The following is a 21,742-nucleotide window of genomic DNA, read 5'->3' on the forward strand; positions in this document are numbered from 1 at the left end:
CACCCAGGCTGTACAGAGGTGTGAATGTCAGAACTACAGGAGCATTAAATGTGGCAGCGCATGCCAGTCAACCAGTCTTACGGTATAGTCCATTACCAGAACAAGAGGAAATAAGTCCAATATCAATGGTATTAATATGGCTACAACATATTAATTTGTTTTCATTGTTTTTGTTAAGAAACTCTCTTATTAATAATAGCAAAATTTTATTATAATTATTTTAAAATAAATGACTACAAAGTCCCAGTATGCTTAACTTGCTACCATTTAATAGAAATCTAGCCCAAGTTTTGCTGCATAGTAAATGCTCAATTAATGATTATTGAATGAATACCACACATTTCTAAGTAGTTATTGAATCATCACAAGATGCTTGTTACATGGAAACTGTCACTATCCTCATTTTCACAGGAAGAAAATTGCAACTAGAGCTTCCATAATTTGCCTAATTCATCTAGTTAGAAATGGGAACAGTGAGAATAGTAGGCATGGAATTCAAATTCTGTCTGTACTTTTAATCTGTATGCCATGCTGTCTCCAATACCTAGGGCTGCACCCCCAGGGAGGAGCTGAGAAAGAAAAAAAAAAAGAATTTAAGGTTTTTCCTGGTTCTTTGTGGGTTTGTAAAAGACTTCTACAGTTTTTTAAAGTACACACATCCAAAAAATGATTGCCAAATAAATGCACAAAAATAATTACTCTGCAAATTCAGAAAAAGGAAGTCTTCTCTTTCAGGCTTCTTAGTTGAGCATCAAAAAAACACTTCATATCCTGGCAAAGTCACTCCATCCTCTGCCACCCCTCCTGCCTTGTGCTGTAGAGCTGTGGATGAAGACTGCTCATTTTCAAGCTTTGATCTTGCTATTCCCTCTGCCCAAAATGAAACTGTGCTCCTTCTAAAATGACTGACTCATGGGTCACTTCCTCTTGGAGCCCTTTCCCAGAGCTTCCATTCACTACACCCTCACCCCAGGCTGAATGAATCACTCTTTATCTGTTTTCCTGTACACTTTAGTTCATAATGATAGTCAACTCTTCATTTTCCTCTCTTACAGTGACTTAGTCTCTGCTTGTACTCTGAGCCCCTTAAACACAGGGACCATGACTTCCAGAACAGTAAGAATTAAGGGTTAATTCCATATCTTTGGAGAAGAGTGAGAAGTCTGACCTTACCAGATCAAAGTGCAGGTTTGAGAGAGCAGAAGACAAAAACCGAAGAGTTAGGGATCTAATGAAAGAACAGAAGATGTCATATTTTGGCTTTAGAATGAGAAGTTCTTGGCAACTCTTCTAAAAAGAGCATGATAAAACTGATGTGAGGGAAGATAAGAATTTTAGAAAAATGAGCTAGCAAATGAAATTGGCACCTGAAACTCTTATTTTGAATGCAAAAATTTAAAAATCCATGTACTTGCGTCAAAAATAAAGCAAAAATAGTTTTGGAATTTTAATGGCACTCAAAACTATAATTTTACTCCTTTGCCTCTAAGCTGGTTTTTCCCAGCATTGCTGACAAGGTATTTTTTAAAAACACTATTAATTGACTTTTAGATAAAGGTGCTACAGCAAGTAAATCTCACACAAACTTAATATTTATGATAAACCTGTGAGGCCAATATTATCTCTACTCTAGGGATGAGGAGATACAGATCAAATCGCTTCTCCAGATCACACACATAATAATTTTCAGAATTATGATTTGAACCCAGGTCCCTGGGTCTGCAAATCATGTTTTCTAAAAAGAAATAGTCATTAAAAAAAAAGTCATGGTCCTGGAATAAAAATAGACGTGTGGATTGATGGAGCAGAATTGAGGATGCAGATGTAAGACCACCAGGGATCTTAACCAAATGTTCCAAAGAACTACCGATCAGTAACTGCCAGACAACACCCCAGAGGAACCAAACAAAAGAGCTGCACCCAAGAATGGTGTCAAACAGACCTTTATTAGTCTGGCCAGACAGCCCCTCCAAGCTATGACTTGGAGAGTGCCCTGAGCCCAGAGTACAAGAAGGTTTTATACATTTCTAGATGGGGTGGAAGCAAGCAAAATTACAGAAGTGAAATGCGGTGGTTAGAAGAAAGGAACAGAACCTACAGTTTGCACGGGATGAGGCTGTGACAAAGTACAGAGCTGTGGTTAATCTCTATAGGAATGCCATTTTCATGACAAAGTTTAGGGCTATGGTTAATCTTTACGGGAATCATCTATCACTTCAACCTAGAATGTTCACACTTGGTGTTTGTTCCTGACCATTTTCCTGAGTAAATGCTGTCTTTTTCGTGATCTTGGGCCTTTCTTGTTCTCTCAAGAGGGCGAGTTTAATCTTTAACTTAGGTGGCATCCATGCTGGCACTTTATGCCTCACATTCTCCACTGGTCTTAGGCCCACATGCAATCTTACAGTCAGTCACTTCTTTGCATGTAGCGAGCTGCTGGTATTTGACCTGCTGGCTGAGCACCATCAAGGATCTTTTTAAACTTTTTTAATCCGTAGAATCTATGTTTTTAACTTTCGAGGCCCATGCCTAGCAGTTAATTGATACCCAATATAAACATAAAAAAATCTATTACTTGTGATCAGCTTGCTTTTTAAGACCAATCTATATATAATTTTTAAAGGCTATTTATCACTATTGCCAATACCTTTTGGGTCATAACAGAACTGTTTAACCATATTTGAGCTTTATCTGACCCAATATATCTTTTTGTGTATATTTTCTTTATAAAGTTCTTGCGGACAGGCATCAAAAGGCAAAATGGGGGATGTCATTTCAGTTTTTATTTAACAGTTTTAAAGGTCACATATTTTTATCACCTGTGGGCTTATAAACTCTTAATTCAGAAGCATAACAGCTCATAACAGTTTAACACAATATAAGAGTCTATATCTCGATTGTAGTCCTCATTCTTCAGCCGTGCGTGGACTCACCAGGTTTTGATGTGGTGAGAGCAGGGCTTTGAGTGTGTTGTCTCCTGGAGTCAAAGTCCATGAAATTTTCTGGATAGACCTGATTTACTTTAGAGTGGTGGCAGCTGAACTTTAGTTACCTTGACAGCTGTGGGAGTAAACTTAAGTGCTTTATGTGGACATTTTCATAGGTTGCAAAAGGGTATTTTTAAAATTTTTAACATAAATTTGTTCCCCCAGTTTTATCAGATAGGCAGGAGTTAGCACAGGAAGGTCTTTTTTATTTTTAATTTACCCTTGAATATTTTGAAACACTTTGCCCAATTGTAACAGCTGTAATTTTATACTGGATAAACCCAGTTGAGATAAATTTTTTATAAAGTCTCTCAAGATACAGGGTGGACATTTAAACAAAACCTCATATGGGGAGTATCTATTTTTTTTCCAGCTTTAATTGAGTTTATTGGTACATTTTAGGGATACAGTACAGTTACACTCATTGTTGGGATCTTGTACCTCTACAGGACAAGTCTTGGTTCTCATTTTCTCCCCTTGTCCCTGCCCTCCCTTCACCCCCTCCTCCCCTCCCCATCCACAAACACTTTATTTCCATCTTTTCATTATCTCACATGTTTTTCTTTTCGCTTTTTACCCTCCCCCTACCCATCCACCTTCCCTACACTTTTAGCTCCTTTCTTCCCATTTTTCAATGTCAGTAATCTTATTAGGATCTTCTGTATTATTGCAGATTATTCACACCAGAGAAACTATTCAGTATTTATACATATGTGCCTTATTTATTTCACTTAGGAGTATATCTTCAATATGTATCCATTTTCCTATGAATGAATCTATTTTCTCATTCTTTATGCCTGAGTAATATTCCATTTTATAGAAAAACCACATCTTCTTGATCTAGTTTCCCACTGATGGGCAAATGGGCTGTTTCCAAGATTTAGCTATTGCAAACTGTGCCACTATAAACATGGGTGTGCATACATCTCTGTGATATGATTCTTTTAGTTCTTTTGGAAAGATACCCAGCAGAGGGATGGCTGGGTCAAATGGAACCTCCAGTCCAAGCTCTTTGAGGTATCTCCACATTGATTCCATAGTGGTTACACCAGTCTGCATTCCCACCAACAAAGGAGAAGGGTTCCTTTCTACCCATGACCCTGCGAATATTTGTTATTGTGTGCTTTCTTGATAGCAGCCATTCTTTGTGGGGTGAGGTGGAATCTCAGTGTTGTTTTCATCTACATCTCTCGAATGATCAGTGATGTGGAATATTTTTTCATATATTTACTTGCTGCTTTGACTTCTTTTTCTGAGAAATGTCTGTTCGTTTTGGATGCCCATTTTTGAATCGAGTCTTTATATTTGGGGGGGCTGATTGTTTTGTGTCCTTTATATATTCTTGATAATAGTCCTTTGTCTGAGGAACAGCTGGTAAAAATTTTTTCACACATTGTAGGATGTTTCATAGTTCTGTTGATGGTTTCTTTTGAAGTACAGAAGCTTTTTAATAAGATGAGATCCCAGTTGTTGATTCTATCAGCTAGTTCCTGTGATACTAAGGATTTGTTCATAAAGTCTTTTCCTATGCCAATATCTTCCAGAGTTCTGCCTTACTGACCTTCCAGCAAGTTTAGTGTTTCTGTTTTAATACTTAGATCTTTAATCCATTTGGATTTTAATTTAGTGCATGGTGAAAGATAAGGGTCTAGTTTTAATCTGTGGAAGGTTGAAATCCAGTTTTTCCAACACCATTTATTAAAGAGGCTATCTTTCCTCCACTGAGGATGGTCAGCTCCTTTGTCAAAGATGAGGTAGCTGAGTACATCTGGGTTGTTTTTGTTGTTTCCACTCTGTTCCACTGATCCTCAGGCCTGTTTCTTTGCCAGTACCATGCTGTTTTTTATCACAGTGGCTTTCTAGGATAGTTTAAAATCGGGAATTGTTATAACCAGTGCCATGTGTCTGTTGCCTAAGATGGCTTTTGCTATTCTAGATCTCTTCTGTTTCCAAATGAATTTTTGGATTCTTTTTTGTAGTTCTGTGTTCAATTGGCATTGCATTGAATGTATATAGCAGTTTTGGTGTATGGCCATTTTCACTGTTGATTCTTCCTACCCAGGAGCAGGGGATATCTTTCCATTTTTTTATATCCTCTTCGATTTCTTTTTTCAGAGTGCTGTAGTTTTCAGTGTAGAGATCTTTTGTTTCTTTTGTTAGATTGATTCCTAGATACTTCATTTTTTTGGATGCTATTGTAAAAGGAATTTTTTCCCTTATTTCTCTTTCTGTCTGTCTGTTATTTGTGTATAGAAAGGCTATTGATTTTTGGGTATTCACCTTGTATCCAGATACTCTACTGAATCTGTCAATTAAGTCTAGAAGTCTTTTGGTGGAGTTTTTGGGTCTTCAACGTAGAGTATCATATCATCAGCAAATAATGACAGTTTAACTTCTTCCTTTCCTATCTTTATTGCTTTAATTTCTTTTTCTTGTCTAATTGCTGTGGCTAATGTTTCCAGAACTATATCAAAGAGGAGTGGTGATAGTGGGGATCCTTGTCTTGTTCCTGATTTTAACATGAAGGTTTTCAGTTTTTGGCCATTTAATATGATGTTGGCTTTTGGTTTTTCATAGATAGCCTTTATTAAGTTGAGATATAGACCATCTATTCCAATTTTTTGCAGGGTTTTATCATGAATGGGTGTTGAATTTTGTCAAATACTTTTTCTGCATCTATTGAGAGGATCATATGGTTTTTGTCCTTGACTTTGTTAATATAGTGTTTTACATTTATTAACTTCCATATGTTGAACCACCCTTGCATCCCTGGAATAAATCTGACTTGGTCAGGAAGTATGATCTTCTTGATAATCCTCTGTATTCTGTTTGCTAGTATCTTATTAAGGATTTTTGCATCTATATTCTTTAAGGAGATTGGCCTGTATTTCTCTTTTTTAGTTGCATCTTTCCCTGATTTGGGAATCAAAGTGATACTTGCTTCCAGGAATGAATTTGGAAGTATAGCTTCTCTTTCAATTTCATTGAAAAGTTTGAAGAGTAATGGCAGTAGTTCTTCTCTAACTGTCTTGTAAAATTCAGCAGTGAATCCATCAGGGCCTGGGCTTTTCTTTGTTGGTAAATTTTTAATTACATTTTCAATTTCACTGACTGTAATTGGGGTGTTTAAAATGTTTTTTTCTTCTTTGTTCAACTTTGGTAATTCATAAGTATCTAAAAATCTGTCCATTTCTTCTGTATTTTCCATTTTATTGGAGTACAGGTTCTCAAAGTAGGTATTAATTCTTCTGGATTTCTATTGGATCTGTTGTGACTTCGCCTTTTTCATTCCTGATTGCATGGATCTGAGCCTTTTCTTTCTTTTTTTCGATAAGATTAGCTAAGGGTTTGTCAATTTTATTTATTCTTTCAAAAAACCAGCTCTTTGTTTCGCTTTTGTTTTGTATTGTTTTCTTAGTTTCTATTGCATTGATTTCTGCTTAGATCTTTATAATTTCCTCTCTTGTTCAAGCTTTGGGTTTTTCTTGCTCTTGTTTTTCTAGGAGTCTTAAGTTTCATCATTAGGTTGTTTATTTGAGCACCCTCTGTTTTCCTAGTGTAAGCATTCAATGTTATGAATTGTTGGGAAGTATCTAGTATGACTTGGGGTATCTCTTATTTTAAAGAAGGCCAAAGGGAGCAGATTAACTCATAACCTGGTATTATTCAACAATATTTAGTTAATATTCCCTTAATGGTAGGGTTTATCATTTTTTTTGTAACCTTACCAGAACTCTGAGGTCAATAAACCGTATAACAGTTTAGCCAGATCTTGTATAACCTCTGTTACAAATCCTGGCCCATTGTCACTGCCTATGGAGAGAGGCAGACCAAACCTTAGAATTTTTTTTAAATAAAATCTTGTATATCTCTGAAGCCCTCTCTGCTTTTATAGAAAAGGCCTCAGGCCATCCAGAAAAAGTACAAACCCATACTAGCATATATTTATAACCTTTACAGGTGGTTGGTATAATCATCTAAAGTTTTCATTTACTTGTCCTTTTGGCTTATATATCTACCTTAGCATTGTCATTTGCTATTGCATCTTTTTTTATAGCCAGTTTATTTTTAATAAGTTTGCCTTCTGCTGTGAGAAGACCAAACATTTATAAACTGTGCATTTATAGCCAGTTTATTTTTAATAAGTTTGCCTTCTGCTGTGAGAAGACCAAACATTTATAAACTAGATAGATATGCAAAGTGCCCATCAGAGAGCCTGTATGAATGCCCATAGCTCCGCTCACTGAGCTGACCATCTGATTGGGAGGGGTCCTGCTTGGGCCACTTTATCTCTGTATAGAGTCATCTCTGCATAGCCAGCATTGCAAACCCCACTTTCCACAAAGCTGCTCTCATCCTTGAACAGGATGAAATCAGCATCAGGCAGCGGGTCTTTCTGGGGATCTGGATGACTGGAGAATAACTCGGTGGTGACCCTGAGGTAGTTGTAGTCAGGGGGCTAGGTTTTGAGGGTAGAAAGTAGCAGGGGTTTAAGGTTTTAACTGTAACAAAATATAGATAGGGACTTTCACAGATGAGGGAATGATATCATGTGACTCTATTATTTGAGAGCCATCAATGTCCTATGATTTAACAGTTTTAAAAGGCATGGGAAACTGAGCAATATATGTTTTTTTAATGTTACCTTGTCAACTTTCTTAATTAGCATAACTGCAGCTGCCAGGACTCATAAACAAGGGGAGGGGGCTATCCCTTTGCAGCTGGATCTAAACTCTAAGATAAATATGCCACTGGCTGATTTCATGGGCCTATTCTTTGAATGAGCACACCTAAAGCAGTATGATTTTTTTTAGACATGTACAAAGCAAAAGGCTGGGTCACATTTAGGATCTCTGATACAAGGGGCAGCAGAGAGAGTTAGTTTCAGTTGTTTAAATGCTGACTCTTGCTCTTTACCCTATAATAAGTACTGTCCTTCTGGGCCCTTTAAAGATTCATATAGAGGTTTCCCAAGTCTACAAGCCCTGGAATCCAGATCCTGCAAAAACCTATTACCCCCAAAATTTTCTCATCTGCTTTCAAGTCCTTTTGTCTCCCAAGCAGCATATTTCTTTGGAATCTTTGAATCTTAGATATATGACTTGCTGTATGCAAATTTGAGCCTTTTCTATGAAACTTTATATTCTGCCTCTTGAAGTAGCATTAGTAGTTTAATGCCCTGTGAAGTTTTTATTCATTTAGTACATTAGAAAATTGACAATAATAATCATAATTTTATGTGTGAAACTTTATGTCTTTTAATCTAATTTGGTATCAAAAGCATTTTTAAAATAAAACCTCTTAATAAATTTTTTCACAAAAAAACATCATATTTTGAAAATGACTATTATAAACATATCATCATAATAACATATTTAGAATCTAACCCTTTGATGATAACCAATGTAAACATTTTATAACAATATATTTAGTGATGTTTGTTGGGAGTGTATCTTTGCATAAGCTATGAAAACTTTTGGGACTCCCATTAGTGAATAAAGGCCAGAATAAATTTTTCTGAGCAGCTGTTTTTTTTACTATTAACAGGAGTTTATCTAGACCTAAGAGTTTATTTAATTATCTTAACAAAATTTTAACTTATAAAACCAGGTTATAGAAATTAATGAGTTGTTAGTATCCAAGATGTCATTTTAATCAAAATATAATTGGACAAATCTTTTTAAACAATTGGACAGACACAAACATATAAGACAATTTATGAAAATATAATGAACTCAAATGTATTGGACCAATTTAATTATAAAATCTCTCTTATTTATTTTTTTTGTTTTTGGTCCTGGGGTTTAACTTGGATCCTTGTGCTTCTAAGGCAGGTGGCAGAGCCATTGAGCTAAATTCCCAGCCTCTTTTAGTTAAGACTAGTCAAAATTTTTGCAGATCAATTAACAGAAATCTCTTGTAGATTTAGAATCAAAAGGAATGACAGCTCTTTGTGAGTGTAAAAGTAAACTTTTTGTAATAAACTTGAAAACAACAAGCAAACATACATTTTTTTTTGTCAAATCATTTTTATACACCTTTTCTACATACTTAGGCCTTCTTGTCTTCTATATCTTTTTTATATCTTTTTAACAAGAAAAACATACAAAATTCTTTTATATCAAAAGTATATTTCTCTTACCCATAGCTTTTTAAATATTTTTGTCTCATTTATCACTATCCTTTTATAACAGACTTCAGTTGTTAAAATCTTAAAGTGTCCCTTTTTTTGTTGTTGTTTTCAGATTGTTATATTTTAAAATTTGACTGGTTGTCATTAGAGCAATATTAACCTCGAGTTTTTAATCAACAAAGAACAGAAAAGAACAAGTTGACCCTATAATCACATTCAAGAATTTGCTGTGCATGAGAAGTGTTTTAAGTACACCAATTAAACTTAATTTAAGTGGAAACAGATACATTTATCAAATAGTTCAAATTTTTAACTTGATTTTTCTTGTAAAAATCTTGATGTCTGATAAAACACAGTTGTAGTTTCTCTGGCTTGCAGTTTTTTGTGGTTTTTTTTTTTCCTCTATTGTATGTTTTTCAGAGTTTTTGTACCTGTTGTAATCTTAAAAGATTTATTTTTTCATTTTAGTTTTTTCTAATCTGAGTGCAAGCCCTGTTCCATTTTTTCTGAGTCTGACCATGCCATTTCATTTGCACCCTCTAGTGCAATAAAGCTAAGCAATTCTATTTTACCCCCACCTCCTTCACACCTTTGATCTTAGCAACTCAAGTGAAGGGGGAAGCACCTTGACCTTTTCCAAAGAGAAAACACTGGGATTTGCCTGCAACAATGTCACATTTTCTGAGAGAGGCAAGTTTACCATGGGAAAAAACAGTAGATTTGGCAAACAGTTGTTTTAAGACCAAAACCAAATAGTTTTCACTAGCAGCTGATTACCACAGAGCATAAGCTTGAGCAGCTCCTAGAGCACATAAGGGTCCAAGTTGTCAAAGTCTCTGGTAAAACAATGGGAGATAACTTTTTTTTGTCTAGAGCTTTTTTCTGGAGGCCATGTCTGGCTTAGCTGAGGCCACGACAACTCACAAAGTTTCTGAGCATCATTTGGTCTTAATTTTACCCCATAGTCTCCCACAAAGCCTTTTTCAAAATTTTGAATAATGTCCTTAAGAACAGTTGGTTTAGTATTGGCATTTTTTAATGACCATTAGATATGCCCTTGTCTGGTGACACAAGACAAACAAAGGGTGGGGCGCCATTCCAGAAAACAGCCTCATTCACTCATCAACCTGGCTGTGAGCTTCCCAGCTCTTTCAGGCCCACTCGGACTAGGGAGAGTTTTTCATCTCAAGAGTCTCCATTTTGTCCTTTCTAAGTGCAGCCACAGACTCACAGGACTAACCCATACAAGCTCTCGCAATGCCTGGAGGACTCTTTAAAGGCAAGCACCCCCTCCCTTTGTTTTGGTACACAGACAAGGCTACTGATGGCTTTTGTAGCTCATTCCATTCACTCTCTCCACTAAGTCTCTTTTACACACACAGTCAAGAAATTAACACATTTCCTCCCTGGGGCCCCTTTCAAAGCACAATAACAAATGCAAAACAAGCTAGGAGTTGCCCAGGGAAACTCACCATTCAGACAGACAGTTCCATTCATATGCCTTTTTCTGCTGTCTCTGTTCTGGGTTCGAGTGATCTGCTGCTGGTGAGCTGCCCTCCAAGTCCTAGAAAGGGAACCCAGGAAATCCCCGGGAGTGCGCCTCTTCCCTTTCAAGGAGGCAGACAGCTGCTCCCTCCGGCAGGACTCTGGTCGAGGCCCAACATGGGCCGTGTCAGTTATCCTTTTCCTTCCTGGCCAAAGCAGCAAATTCCAAGAGATCAATCAAGGCCTGGGGCTTTTCTGAAAAAGGTGTTTTGGTTCTTCCAGTTATACAGGTCTGCAGTACTGAAGAGGATATAAATATAATCCTCCCCCCATTCCTGAAGGGGCAAGAGTGGGACCAAAGGGGAAAGTTCTATAACAGTTAATACCCCATTTTCACTTCTTTATCTGTGGAAAAAGCCAATTTAAAATTACTGAGAAAACAATCTAATGGTGTTGATCCAGTGGAGCATGATCCTGAGAAATGAAAAAGTAAGTTGCTGCACCAACACGAAAGACAAACACTTAAGACAAACAAGAACACTGAGACTTATTTAGACACTTCAAATACAAGAGTCAACTCAAATACAAATGAACAAATTGCTATCCTTACTCCATGCCAGGAGCCTCGGGGTCGGAGGAGGCATGTACCAGCTTGTCAGCTGCCTCACAACCAACAACCAAAAGCTTGCAACCCAAACAAACTCTTACCTCTGGAGTAGGCTTTCAAGTCTGTCTCCTCTGATGGAATCTCGGCCGGGCCCGGGTGGGACTCAGTGGTCCTGGGGTGATGGGTATCCTGCTGGGGCCTCCAAATGTAAGACTACCAGGGACCTTAACCAAACATTCTGAAGAACTACTGATCAGCAAAAGTGAGACAACACCCCAGAGGAACCAAACAGCAGCCCCCAAGAATGGTGTTAAACAGATCTTTATTAGTCTGGCCAGAAGGCCCCTCCAAGCAATGACTTGGAGAACACCCTAAGCCCAGAGTACAAGAGGTTTTTATATATTTCTAGATAGGGTGGAAGCAAGCAAAATTACAGAAGCAAAATGAGACTGTTGGAAAAAAGGAACAGAAAATACACTTTGCATGGGATGAGGCTGTGACAAAGTACAGGGCTGTCGTTAATCTCTAAAGGAATGTCATTTTCATGACAAAGTGCAGTGCTATGGTTAATCTTTATGGGAATCATCTACCTTTTCTACCTAGAATATTCACACTTGGTGTTTGTTCCTGACCATTTTCATGAGTAAACACTGCCTTTTTAGTGACCTTGGGCCTTTCTTGTTCTCTCAAGAGGGCAAGTTTAACCTTTAAGTAAGATGGTGTCCATGCTGGCAGTTTAGGCCTGACACAGAAACCTTACCAGACATATTCAACTATCTGATCTTTGACAAAGGGGCCAAAAAAGCATGTGTTGGAGGAAAGATTTACTCAACAAGTGGGGCTGAGAAAACTAATTTTTTTTTTTTTTGCAAAAGTAGAAAACTGGATATCTCTCACCATATACTAAATTAAAATAAAAAGAAGGGGTAGGGAATGTAGCTTAGTGGCAAGCACAGGTCCTGATTTCAATCCCCATTACCAGAAAATAAATTTAAATATTTAAACAGATATAATAAAGCTTCTGGAAGATAATATAGATAAAACACATGAAGACAGGAATAGGAAAGGATCTTGTAAATAGAACCTCAATCATGCAAGAAATAGCAGCAAGAATTGACAAATGGGATTACATAAGATGGAAAAGATTCTGTGTAGCAAAAGAATCAATCAGTAGAGTGAAGAGACAACCTATAGAACAGAAAAAAAAATTGCCAGTTACTCCTCAGAGGACTAATATCTGGAATGTACAAAGAACTAAAAATAAATAAACCTAAAAATGAAAGACCCAGTCAAGAAGTGGACAAGACAAGTAAACAAACACTTCACAAAAGGAAGAAATAGAAATGGTCAACAGATATATGATAGCATGTTCAGGAGGAGGGGGTGAAGGGAGGGCAGAGCCAAGGGGAAAAAATGAGAACCAAGACGTGTCATGTAATGGTACAAGATACCAATAATGAATGTACTGTACTGTATACCTAAAATATATGAATAAAACTTAGGAACTGTTTTAAAAAAAAAAGAAAACATGTTCAACATCTCTGGCCATTAGAGAAATGCAAATGAAAACAACTCTAAGATTCCATCTTACTCTGGAAAGAATGACAATCATTAGAAAATCAAAAAAATAACAAATGCTGGCTTGGCTATGGTGCAATGTGCCTTCATTGTTGGTGGGAATGCAAACTAGTACAATATCATGGAAACTAGTAAATATTATGGAAATCAGTATGGAGATTTCTCAAATAATTGAAATTCCATACAACCCAGCTATCCCCCATAAGTATCTTCCCCAAAGAACTAAAATCATCATACTACAGTGATACTTGCATATCAATGTTTATAGCAGCACAACGTGCTGTAGTTAAACCCTGGAATCAGCCTGTAGACACATCAACAGATGATTGGATGTTCAAAATGTGATATTTACATATACTAGAATACTACTTGACTATAAAGAATGACAAATTTCATTTATAGGAAAATGGATACACTTGGAAAATATAATATTGAATGAAATAAATCAGATACACAAGCTAAATACCATATGGCATCTTGCATCTAAGTGAGGCATGGTATAAACAAAGAAAATGATATAGGATTGATAGAAAGGAACAAGGGCATAGATCTCTCACAATAGGGAAGCAGTCCAAGGGAACTAGGATGAGGGGTGAGGAGGAGGAGAGGAAGGAGAAATAAAAAGAGTAAAGATGTGCCATGTACATGAACCTAATAACCCCAATATATGTAAACACTGCCATACAATGAATTAAGACAAATAATATCAACAAATATGAAAAAGGGGATGCAGGAACCCCTGGGGAAGAGGGTAGGGGGAGGGAAGGGGAAGAATATAAAAAAACAACCTGTAATATGTACAGGTGACCACTCCCCAAATGACTGTAAAATGTATGTGTTGCAAACATGTACTAATAAAACTGATAAAAAGGGCATGTACTCTAACAGGCCCTCATAAAGTACACATGGATGATAAACTATGGCATCCATATCAATTTAACCCATGTGGAAATGCAGGGTAAGTTGGAAAATTGAAGCTAATTCATGGTGAAATAACAACATCCTCCTTTGAAGAGCAGGGTGGGACTCCACCTGAGGATTAAGATAATGAGGTACCAATTGCTAATACATTGTTGCCTAAGATCCACCTATGATGTAAGGTGCTGATAGGCAATGCTATAAAGCAGGTAGGTGTGAGGAAGGTATTAGATTTAAGATTTTCAGATGCTTTCTCTGCACCAACACATTCCAATAAACTCTAGACAGAATAATCCTCTCAAGAAGTAATGGGTAAAGATCTTAACCCACAAAACCAGAAAGCAATACAGTTAAAGAGTTTAAACAAAACTCACTCCTTCTGAACTAAGTTATAAGGTGACTGGTTCCTCCAAGGTGGCGCAGTGGTACAGAATACTGCATCACAAATGACACAGTTATGTCAGAAGAGCCAGTGTGATAAGCCAACCCATTATCTTACCATGAAGCTCTGTGAGTATGGAAATTTGCCACCTTGTAAAGAATTATTCACCTACTCACTCAAGGTGACTAATAATTTATTTGGCTAAATGGGTAAGTATATTGAATTAGTTAATTTTACTACGTGTGTTTGCAGAAATCTTGTGGAGATAAGGAATAATGAAAGTCTATAAAACTTGGCACTTTTGTGACCAATTATTAAAATTAAAGGAAAGATTTGAAGTAGAAGAAGGAAGATCAATCCTTCTCTTTGTGTGATGCAAGTCTTTATTTTAGAAAAAAATGAAAAGTGACGATGGAAAATTTTACTGTCTTTTTATTCTCAACTTACGCTTTTAGCCCATGAAATCCAAATCAGTTTAAAATACAAATCTATATTTTTTCTAGTTTTAGTCTTTTCTTTAGGAAAAACCCACAACAAATCAATTTCTACATGTATTTTAGTCTTTGGCAACTGTCCTCTTTCCAGAGCAATGTAAAAAAGAATTTCATAAATATAAAAGATTTCTAGATTTAAGTGTCATCATGAATTTCCTTGAACACAATAGAAACTATCTTAGAAAGTAGCAATTTTGTTAGGTAAGCTAGAAAATTATCTTCTCTAGCACTTTTTAAATTCCAGCCTTCAGTATAGGAAAACTGTCACCTCATTAGCTGTTTCCTTAATCCTGAACAACATTTTTTCACATATTTGCCGTGTGCAACTACTACTGAATGACTTTGAAAGGTAAGACAGGGGAGAAATAACTGGTCAATTTTCAACTAAGATAACAAAATACTTTAGTTAAAATATTTAATGATGCAAATACTAATGAGCCAATCCTCAGAGAAGAAAGGTCTTTGCTTTCCTGCCCCTGTCACAATCTCCTTGAACAACACTTCTTTCATCAGGGCTCACACAAGCTGTTATCAATGCAAGTAGAAGGAATGAGAAAATAAAGGGAACAAGTGACTGTCCCAAATATTGGCATCTAATAATTTCACTTGTGACCAAGAGAAGGTATTTTTTAAAATAAAGCAGGATAAATTCATCATAAGGTCACACTCAAAAATATTTATTCTTGTATGAGTTTACGGAGATATAAATATATACTCATTTATGTTTCTTCATAAATATGTTGCTAGAGATACAAAGCATATGCATAAATATGCAAAGAATAGTCACAAAATAAAAGCCACTGTATAAGTATACATTGATTATAAAAATGAAGAAAATGGTATACAGTAAAAATAAAACATCTGGCTCTCCAGATATGCATTTTAATGAGTGTTTTAATGATAGCAGCAGACAAACCTAACATATGGTCACGTTATCAGTGAAGTTTTACTGTAGAGAAATATTTTGAAACATGTTTAGTAGCATATAGATTCACCAACAGCATTTAACACAATTAAAATCCTATAAATTAAATAACTGCACATTTGTTAATTTTTATTGTGATTATAAACTTTAAATTTCTACTTTGATTTTTTTCCTGTGGAGAAGCACTCACATGTACAACAAATGAATGTATTTTCATGGCAAATAATAATTTGAATGATAACCATGAAGGTCACTTACTAGTGCTTTCTTTCTGGACCATGGAGTTGTTTTGAAAGCTGGTTGTGATCTATACATACACTATAATTAAAAAAAAGGAATTTGTCCAAAATTCTCCAAAAGGCTTGCACAAGCTTTTCTACCATTGAGGGTCTTGCAGGAAACAGTCCTTTCCTCACCTACAGCCTGACCCTCAACCCTTCAGCTTCCTCCAATAATGAAAGTTCATTGCTTAGAGCAAACATCAAATATTTTGTGTAGCACAAGGAGTCCATGAAATGATTTCTGTTGACATTGTGGTTCTGTAGCCTCAGGAGGTCATTGGCAAGATGCCATTTTGTTACAGCAACTTCAATCCCTGAAGTAGTGGCCATGTGAGAAATGTCGAACCATGTTGAAAGAGAAGGCACCAACTTAGTGCGGGGGGCCAGAGTACTACAAAGGCTAATTTAAAGGGAAATTGTTCTGACTAACAAGGAAGCAGAGACTATAGGGAGAAAGAGCAGCAGGGCTTTACCAAAGAGATATTTGTTGAGGCCACTCTACCAAATCTTGTAAGATTGACTTTTAAGGCTCAACTGCTTTACCTAGAAAGTGAGAGAATATTTCTTAGTCTACAACTTTGTTAGGAAATTAAACTAAAAAAATCAAACAAGTAGGAATAACTTACATGTGAGTGGAGGCCTCTACGCCCCCAGTTAATGTATATACTCAGGCAAATTGAGTTAATGTTCTACACAGCTCAGATGGAAACTCAACCAGTTGGCTCTGTGTATTGAGAACAAATGAAGAAACCAGGGTCACACATAAAGTTCTTTGGGGAGTTTAGTACCCTTGTTGGAGATTAAGAGGTCACAAGTTGTAGTCTATAGTTTACTTTCCTCCTTTCATCTCCTTTCTTCACTCCATTAATTTTCTTCCATTTTGGTAACAATTAAATTCCTCTCCTTTTTCTGGCTGAGCAGTTTTGGACCATTCTTTGAAGTTTTGATGCCTCCTGTCTTCCAGGCTCCAGAGAAAGGCAATCATGCCCAGGCTTATCAGTCACTAGGAAAAAGATTGTTCTGTTTTCTCTCCATAAGAAACTGGTAGCAGCTCCAAAAGGAGTCAAACTTTTACTACCTCTTTATCATTAATTATTTTTATTGGCTAAAACAATGCTGAGTCACTTGGAACCTTCAAAACAATGACAATTGGGGACTATAATGAGATGAATTCCACAGAAATTATTCCTAATTTAAAGTAGTATTCAATTATAAATCACAGCTCACAAAATATTGCCATGTCTTATTTTTCCTTATACTCAAAGCAGTTTGAGTAGAAGTGTAGACTCCTCTGCAATCTACAACAAATTCTGAGGAGTCCATGAATTCATTTTGAAGATTTCATGCTTTAGTTTTCTCATATTGCAATACCCTCTGATTTTGTACCTTTTAATACTTACCATATTTATACTTTTTGATACCCTATGATACCCTTTGCCACCTGTGATAATTTCATATTTATGATGTATTTTGATAGCTTTCATTCTTGTGACACCCTTTGATACCTTGTGATAGATACCCCTTGATACCATTCATATTTATGATAACTTTTGATGTTTATACCTTTGATACCTTCCATATTATGATACCATATGATTATTTTGGTACCTTACAATACCCTTTGATATCTCTTATATACTGTTTCAAAAATTAAAGGGGCTTATTCTGTCTGAATGACCCCACATAAACAACTAAGTATGAAGGAATAATCTACAGTAGAAATCTTTAACCTTTCAGTAAATTGCTAATATTAACTAGTTTCTTAAATTGTAACATAAAACTGACAGCAAGTGTTGCAAGGTTTTGATTTATTAGATCATGAACAATATTGTGAAACTTCAGGGGAAAATACCTTAATCTGGGGTGATCTTTGGATGTGTGAACTTGGCCAGTTATTTGATCAAAGTCTAATCCATGTGTTGTTGTACAGGTATCTTAGAGTTCTAATTAAAGTCCATAAACAGTTAACTTTAAGTAAAAGAGATTCTTTGCGATTGTCTGGGCAGGCCTGATTCAATCAGTTGAAAGGCTGTAAGAGTGAAGTTGAAGCCTCCCTGACACAGGAGAGATTCTGCCTATGGCCGGAAGCTCCGGTCCCAGAGTCCCAGCCTGCCCTTCCTGACAGCCTGCCTACAGATTTTAGACTTGCCTACTCATCCCCATTGTTGCATAATACAATTCCTTGCAATAAATCTCCTAGTACAACTCTTGCTAGTTCCGCACAGATTAAACCATAAATGCATAGGGCCCCAATGACCTGATGAAATCTGCTCAGTGATCATAAGAATTAATATCCAATTAATATTGTATTGCAAGCTAGCAGAACTTTGTAGGTATTTTAAAACTAACCTCTAAAACTAAACAAAATCAAAAAGGATTGCTTTTCATATAACTTTTGAAACAGTTAACACTTCATTGCAATATCTTCAAAGGAATGACACTTGCCTTGAATACTGTTTTTATAAAATTGTATCTGTTTCTTAAAAAGTAATACTCTTAATCACAAAACTAGGAAAATTTCAAACAGTTGTTGCAACTGTTACTAAACAAGAGGCTTCAGTGTAGGACAAACTCAATACTAAACAATTGGTCTTATGAAATGGCCAGTAGCATAGATTACTAAGCTTCAGCCCAAAGACACTGGGCCATCATGAACAGGTTATGCACACGAGAAAAGACTACCAAGATGTAAATTTCCAAGTCTGCAGAATTGCTTTTTTTCCTTCCATGTTTCCCAGTGAAGTAAAATGTTGTAAGGACTTACAACATTAATTTAGAGGACAGAAAGAAGCTACATTACATTTGAACATTTAATAGCAATGTAACTCTTGTTATACAAGTTCTGGGCACATTTACTGAAAGGGTTGGGAGAGAGGACTGTTAGTTTCAAATAATTTCCCAAAAACCTGCTCTCCAACTGTGTCCAGGGATGTGTCTTCTATTTTATTTTGCTGTGGGTGAATTAAAATAGAAAAATAATGGAAGAGAATTCAAGGCATCTGTTCTTTTGCAGACAATCTGGACCAAATTTGAGTCACTGAGGTTACAGGTTTGAGAGCTAAAAATGTATGGAACTGTTCATAAAAGATTGTGTGAAATTCTTAGTACGAAAAGATTTTCTTTTATGTCCAGGTAATATATATGTAGCATAAAATTAAAATAACAAGTCTGACCTTCTTGCTAGAATAAAAGATAAAGTCATTTATAATCAGGGATTTGGACTCTGGGCTTTCAGACTTAAAATCTGGCAAGAAGCAAGCATGAGAGGGGAAGAAAACAGATTTAAAACAATCTAGAATGAACCTGTGGTACATCCGTGGTGTTATCAGTTGCAGTACTGGATTCTTAGTAAGGAGGAAATGGAGCGCAAATCAGAAATCACCAAAGGCCTTATACAGTGGAAAATCCTGACCTTATTATTTGACACAAATCTTTTCCATGGTCTCAGTGACTAGAAGATGAGGAATCAAATACCAGTGTGAATGACATTTCAGAACATGTGTGTGATTCGTGAATGTGTCATCATATGTTACCATTATACCTAAGCAGAATGGCTTTGTCTTGAGTAAGGCAAGTTCTTTGGATTTATTATCGTCAGCTAGATTGTTCCTTTCATATATTGGTAAAATTCCAAGACAGATTTTTGAAATTAAAGCTGTTTATTTTTTTCATTATACTGAAATTCTGTGTCAAGTGAAATATAAGGTCATACTTATTATAGTAGGAACAAAATGTTACTATAATGGTAGGCTCTAGAAGCTGTTAATTAAATGTACCAGAACAATTACTAATAATTTTGAAATAGTTAATAAATGGGAAAATATGTTGATAATTCATTGAATGTTAGGAGAAAATAGACAAGCTCGGTACTTTTAGGAAGACTACTATAATAACTAGTCTTCAACGTTGGCACTCAATGAGTCACCTCCTCATATGTACCCATGCCCCATGTGGGACCTTCTCATACTGACTAAAACTAAACAATAATTGCACAGTGTGAGGTTTTTAGGATTATATTAAAGTAGATATTTAAGCTTCTGGTTTTCTGTCTTGCATTATCTTTTCTAAAGAAAGACAGCCACAATTTAGTACAGACACTCAAATACCCTGTGGAGAAGACCAGGTAAGAAGGAAACAAGCTCTCTAGCTAAAACCTGGGACCAACTTGTTAATAATTTGTTTGCACCAACTAGAATACAGATCATATGGACTGCAGTCTCAAGGCAGAGGCCAAGCTAGAATTGTCAAAATAAGGAACTCTTGAGTTTGCAACCCACAGTAACTGTGAAAAGAACGAATGTTTATTGTTGTTTTAAAGTGCTAAGTTTTGGGGTAACTTCTGATGCAGCATTTGTAACTACTGCAAATATACTTCACAATTCAAGATATTCTTAAAGTAACACTATAATAATTTTTGAGATTAGAATATCATAATTGTAATCTTTTTTCAATTATTTAATGTGTTATACTTGTTAAATGAAATAATTCTTAAGAACCACACTTGACCTTTAGTTGTTTAATTTAATCTAGTCCTTGTGAATTTTAAGGGGGAAAAAAAGCTTAATTTGGACTTCTTTGTATCATAAGAGAAGGAACTAAAACAAAATATCAACTTTGCTTCTTCAGAATTTTAGCAGAAAACCCTCCAAAATTGCATCTAAAAATATTAATGATACTTTGTCTTTGACTGAGTCACAGTGAAAACTAGAAATGAGATAAAATATTAAGGAAAGAAAACAAAATGCATTTTCCTTCATTAAGCTGGAGAAAAACAGACATTACAAAGACTTTTTAAAAAGCCTTTCCTGTAGTTCAGAGTCTAAGAAGACTAAAATATAAGCAAAAAACATGATCTAAATTGTTAATGATAGTGTTGAATTGATATATATATGTATATGACTGTGTGTGTGTGTGTGTGTGTGTGTGTGTGTGTGTGTTCAGAAAGTAATCTGAATGGCATAATACAGCAAAATTAGTGGCCATAAGGAATGAGATACTGGGTCCTTCTCAACCATTTTTTCCCTCAAGGAACCTATAAGGCACATAAGAGATTTGTGATTGCATTTTCATGCTTTTATATAATACAGTCAACAAAAAAGAGCAGGAGATACTGGGGTTACATACTATATAAGTCAACTTCGGCAATAATTTTAAAAAGCCTTAATATTGCACTTTGCTGTTGACAGAACACATGTAGCAAAACTTATTACCAACAAATTACTGTTGGCAAAAAAAAGCACTTGGTAAGCTAGAACCCACTGAAGAAATGAATACTCTTACTGGCCTGGAAACTACAGGGACCTTTCCTATGGTGCTGGCTCCAAAGAATCACTGTAATTCAAGGAAATGCTGAAATCAGTTTGTAGGCTATAAACACTGAGATAAAGGTAGAAATTAAGAGAATATGCTGCTAATTTTAAATATAAGTTGCACTGTGCCAGCACGTAAGGAACAAACATATTTCAAACAGCGGGGCTGGAGCAGTGTACCAGAGTGCTTCAGAGACCTAAACCTCCCCATCTATGATACATGTACAATCCTGAATGCAATCCTTATTTTATAATCTCAGATCCCATTCCATTTAACAACTTTTCAGTTTACAATAATTTTAGACTTATAGAAGAGTTACAAAAAAAAAAAGCAGAGCACATTCCCATGTGACCTTCACCCGGCTTCACCAGTGCTGCATACTCACAGTACAATGATCAAAACCAAGAAACCAGCAATGGCACAATTCTGCTCTTAACTAAAGTACAGATTTTTATTTTATTTTATTTTTCTCATTGAGTTTATTGGTACATTTTAGATATACACTACAACTACATTCATCATTAGGGATCTTGTACCTTTACGTGAGATTTTTAGATTTCCCTCATTTTCCCATTAAAGTTCCTTTTTTTTTTTTTTTTTTTTTTTTTTTTCTTTTTTTTTTCCGGGGTTTGCTTTGGGTCT

At 35.9% G+C, this 21,742-nt stretch overlaps 1 protein-coding gene across 4 annotated transcripts in view; it reads right to left on the reverse strand.

The window, feature by feature from the left end:
* The window catches only part of Abca12 (ATP binding cassette subfamily A member 12), a 183,158-nt gene extending 171,444 nt beyond the window's left edge, over positions 1-11,714 (reverse strand). For 2 of the 4 annotated variants that reach the window (XM_010616026.1, XM_010616022.1), the window contains exons 1-2: positions 11,314-11,714; positions 10,593-10,860 (exon numbers count right to left, since the gene is read on the reverse strand). In XM_010616026.1, the coding sequence (XP_010614328.1) occupies positions 10,593-10,595 (3 nt within the window). In that variant the 5' untranslated portion in view covers positions 10,596-10,860; positions 11,314-11,714. The remainder of the gene's footprint in view (positions 1-10,592; positions 10,861-11,313) is intronic. The other 2 variants (XM_010616023.1, XM_010616024.1) reach the window with 2 other exon arrangements.
* Between the last annotated feature and the right edge of the window lie 10,028 nt (positions 11,715-21,742).

This window comes from Fukomys damarensis, unplaced genomic scaffold (genome assembly GCF_012274545.1).
Source record: "Fukomys damarensis isolate Sample0158 unplaced genomic scaffold, DMR_v1.0_HiC HiC_scaffold_16, whole genome shotgun sequence".
NCBI lineage: Eukaryota > Metazoa > Chordata > Mammalia > Rodentia > Bathyergidae > Fukomys > Fukomys damarensis.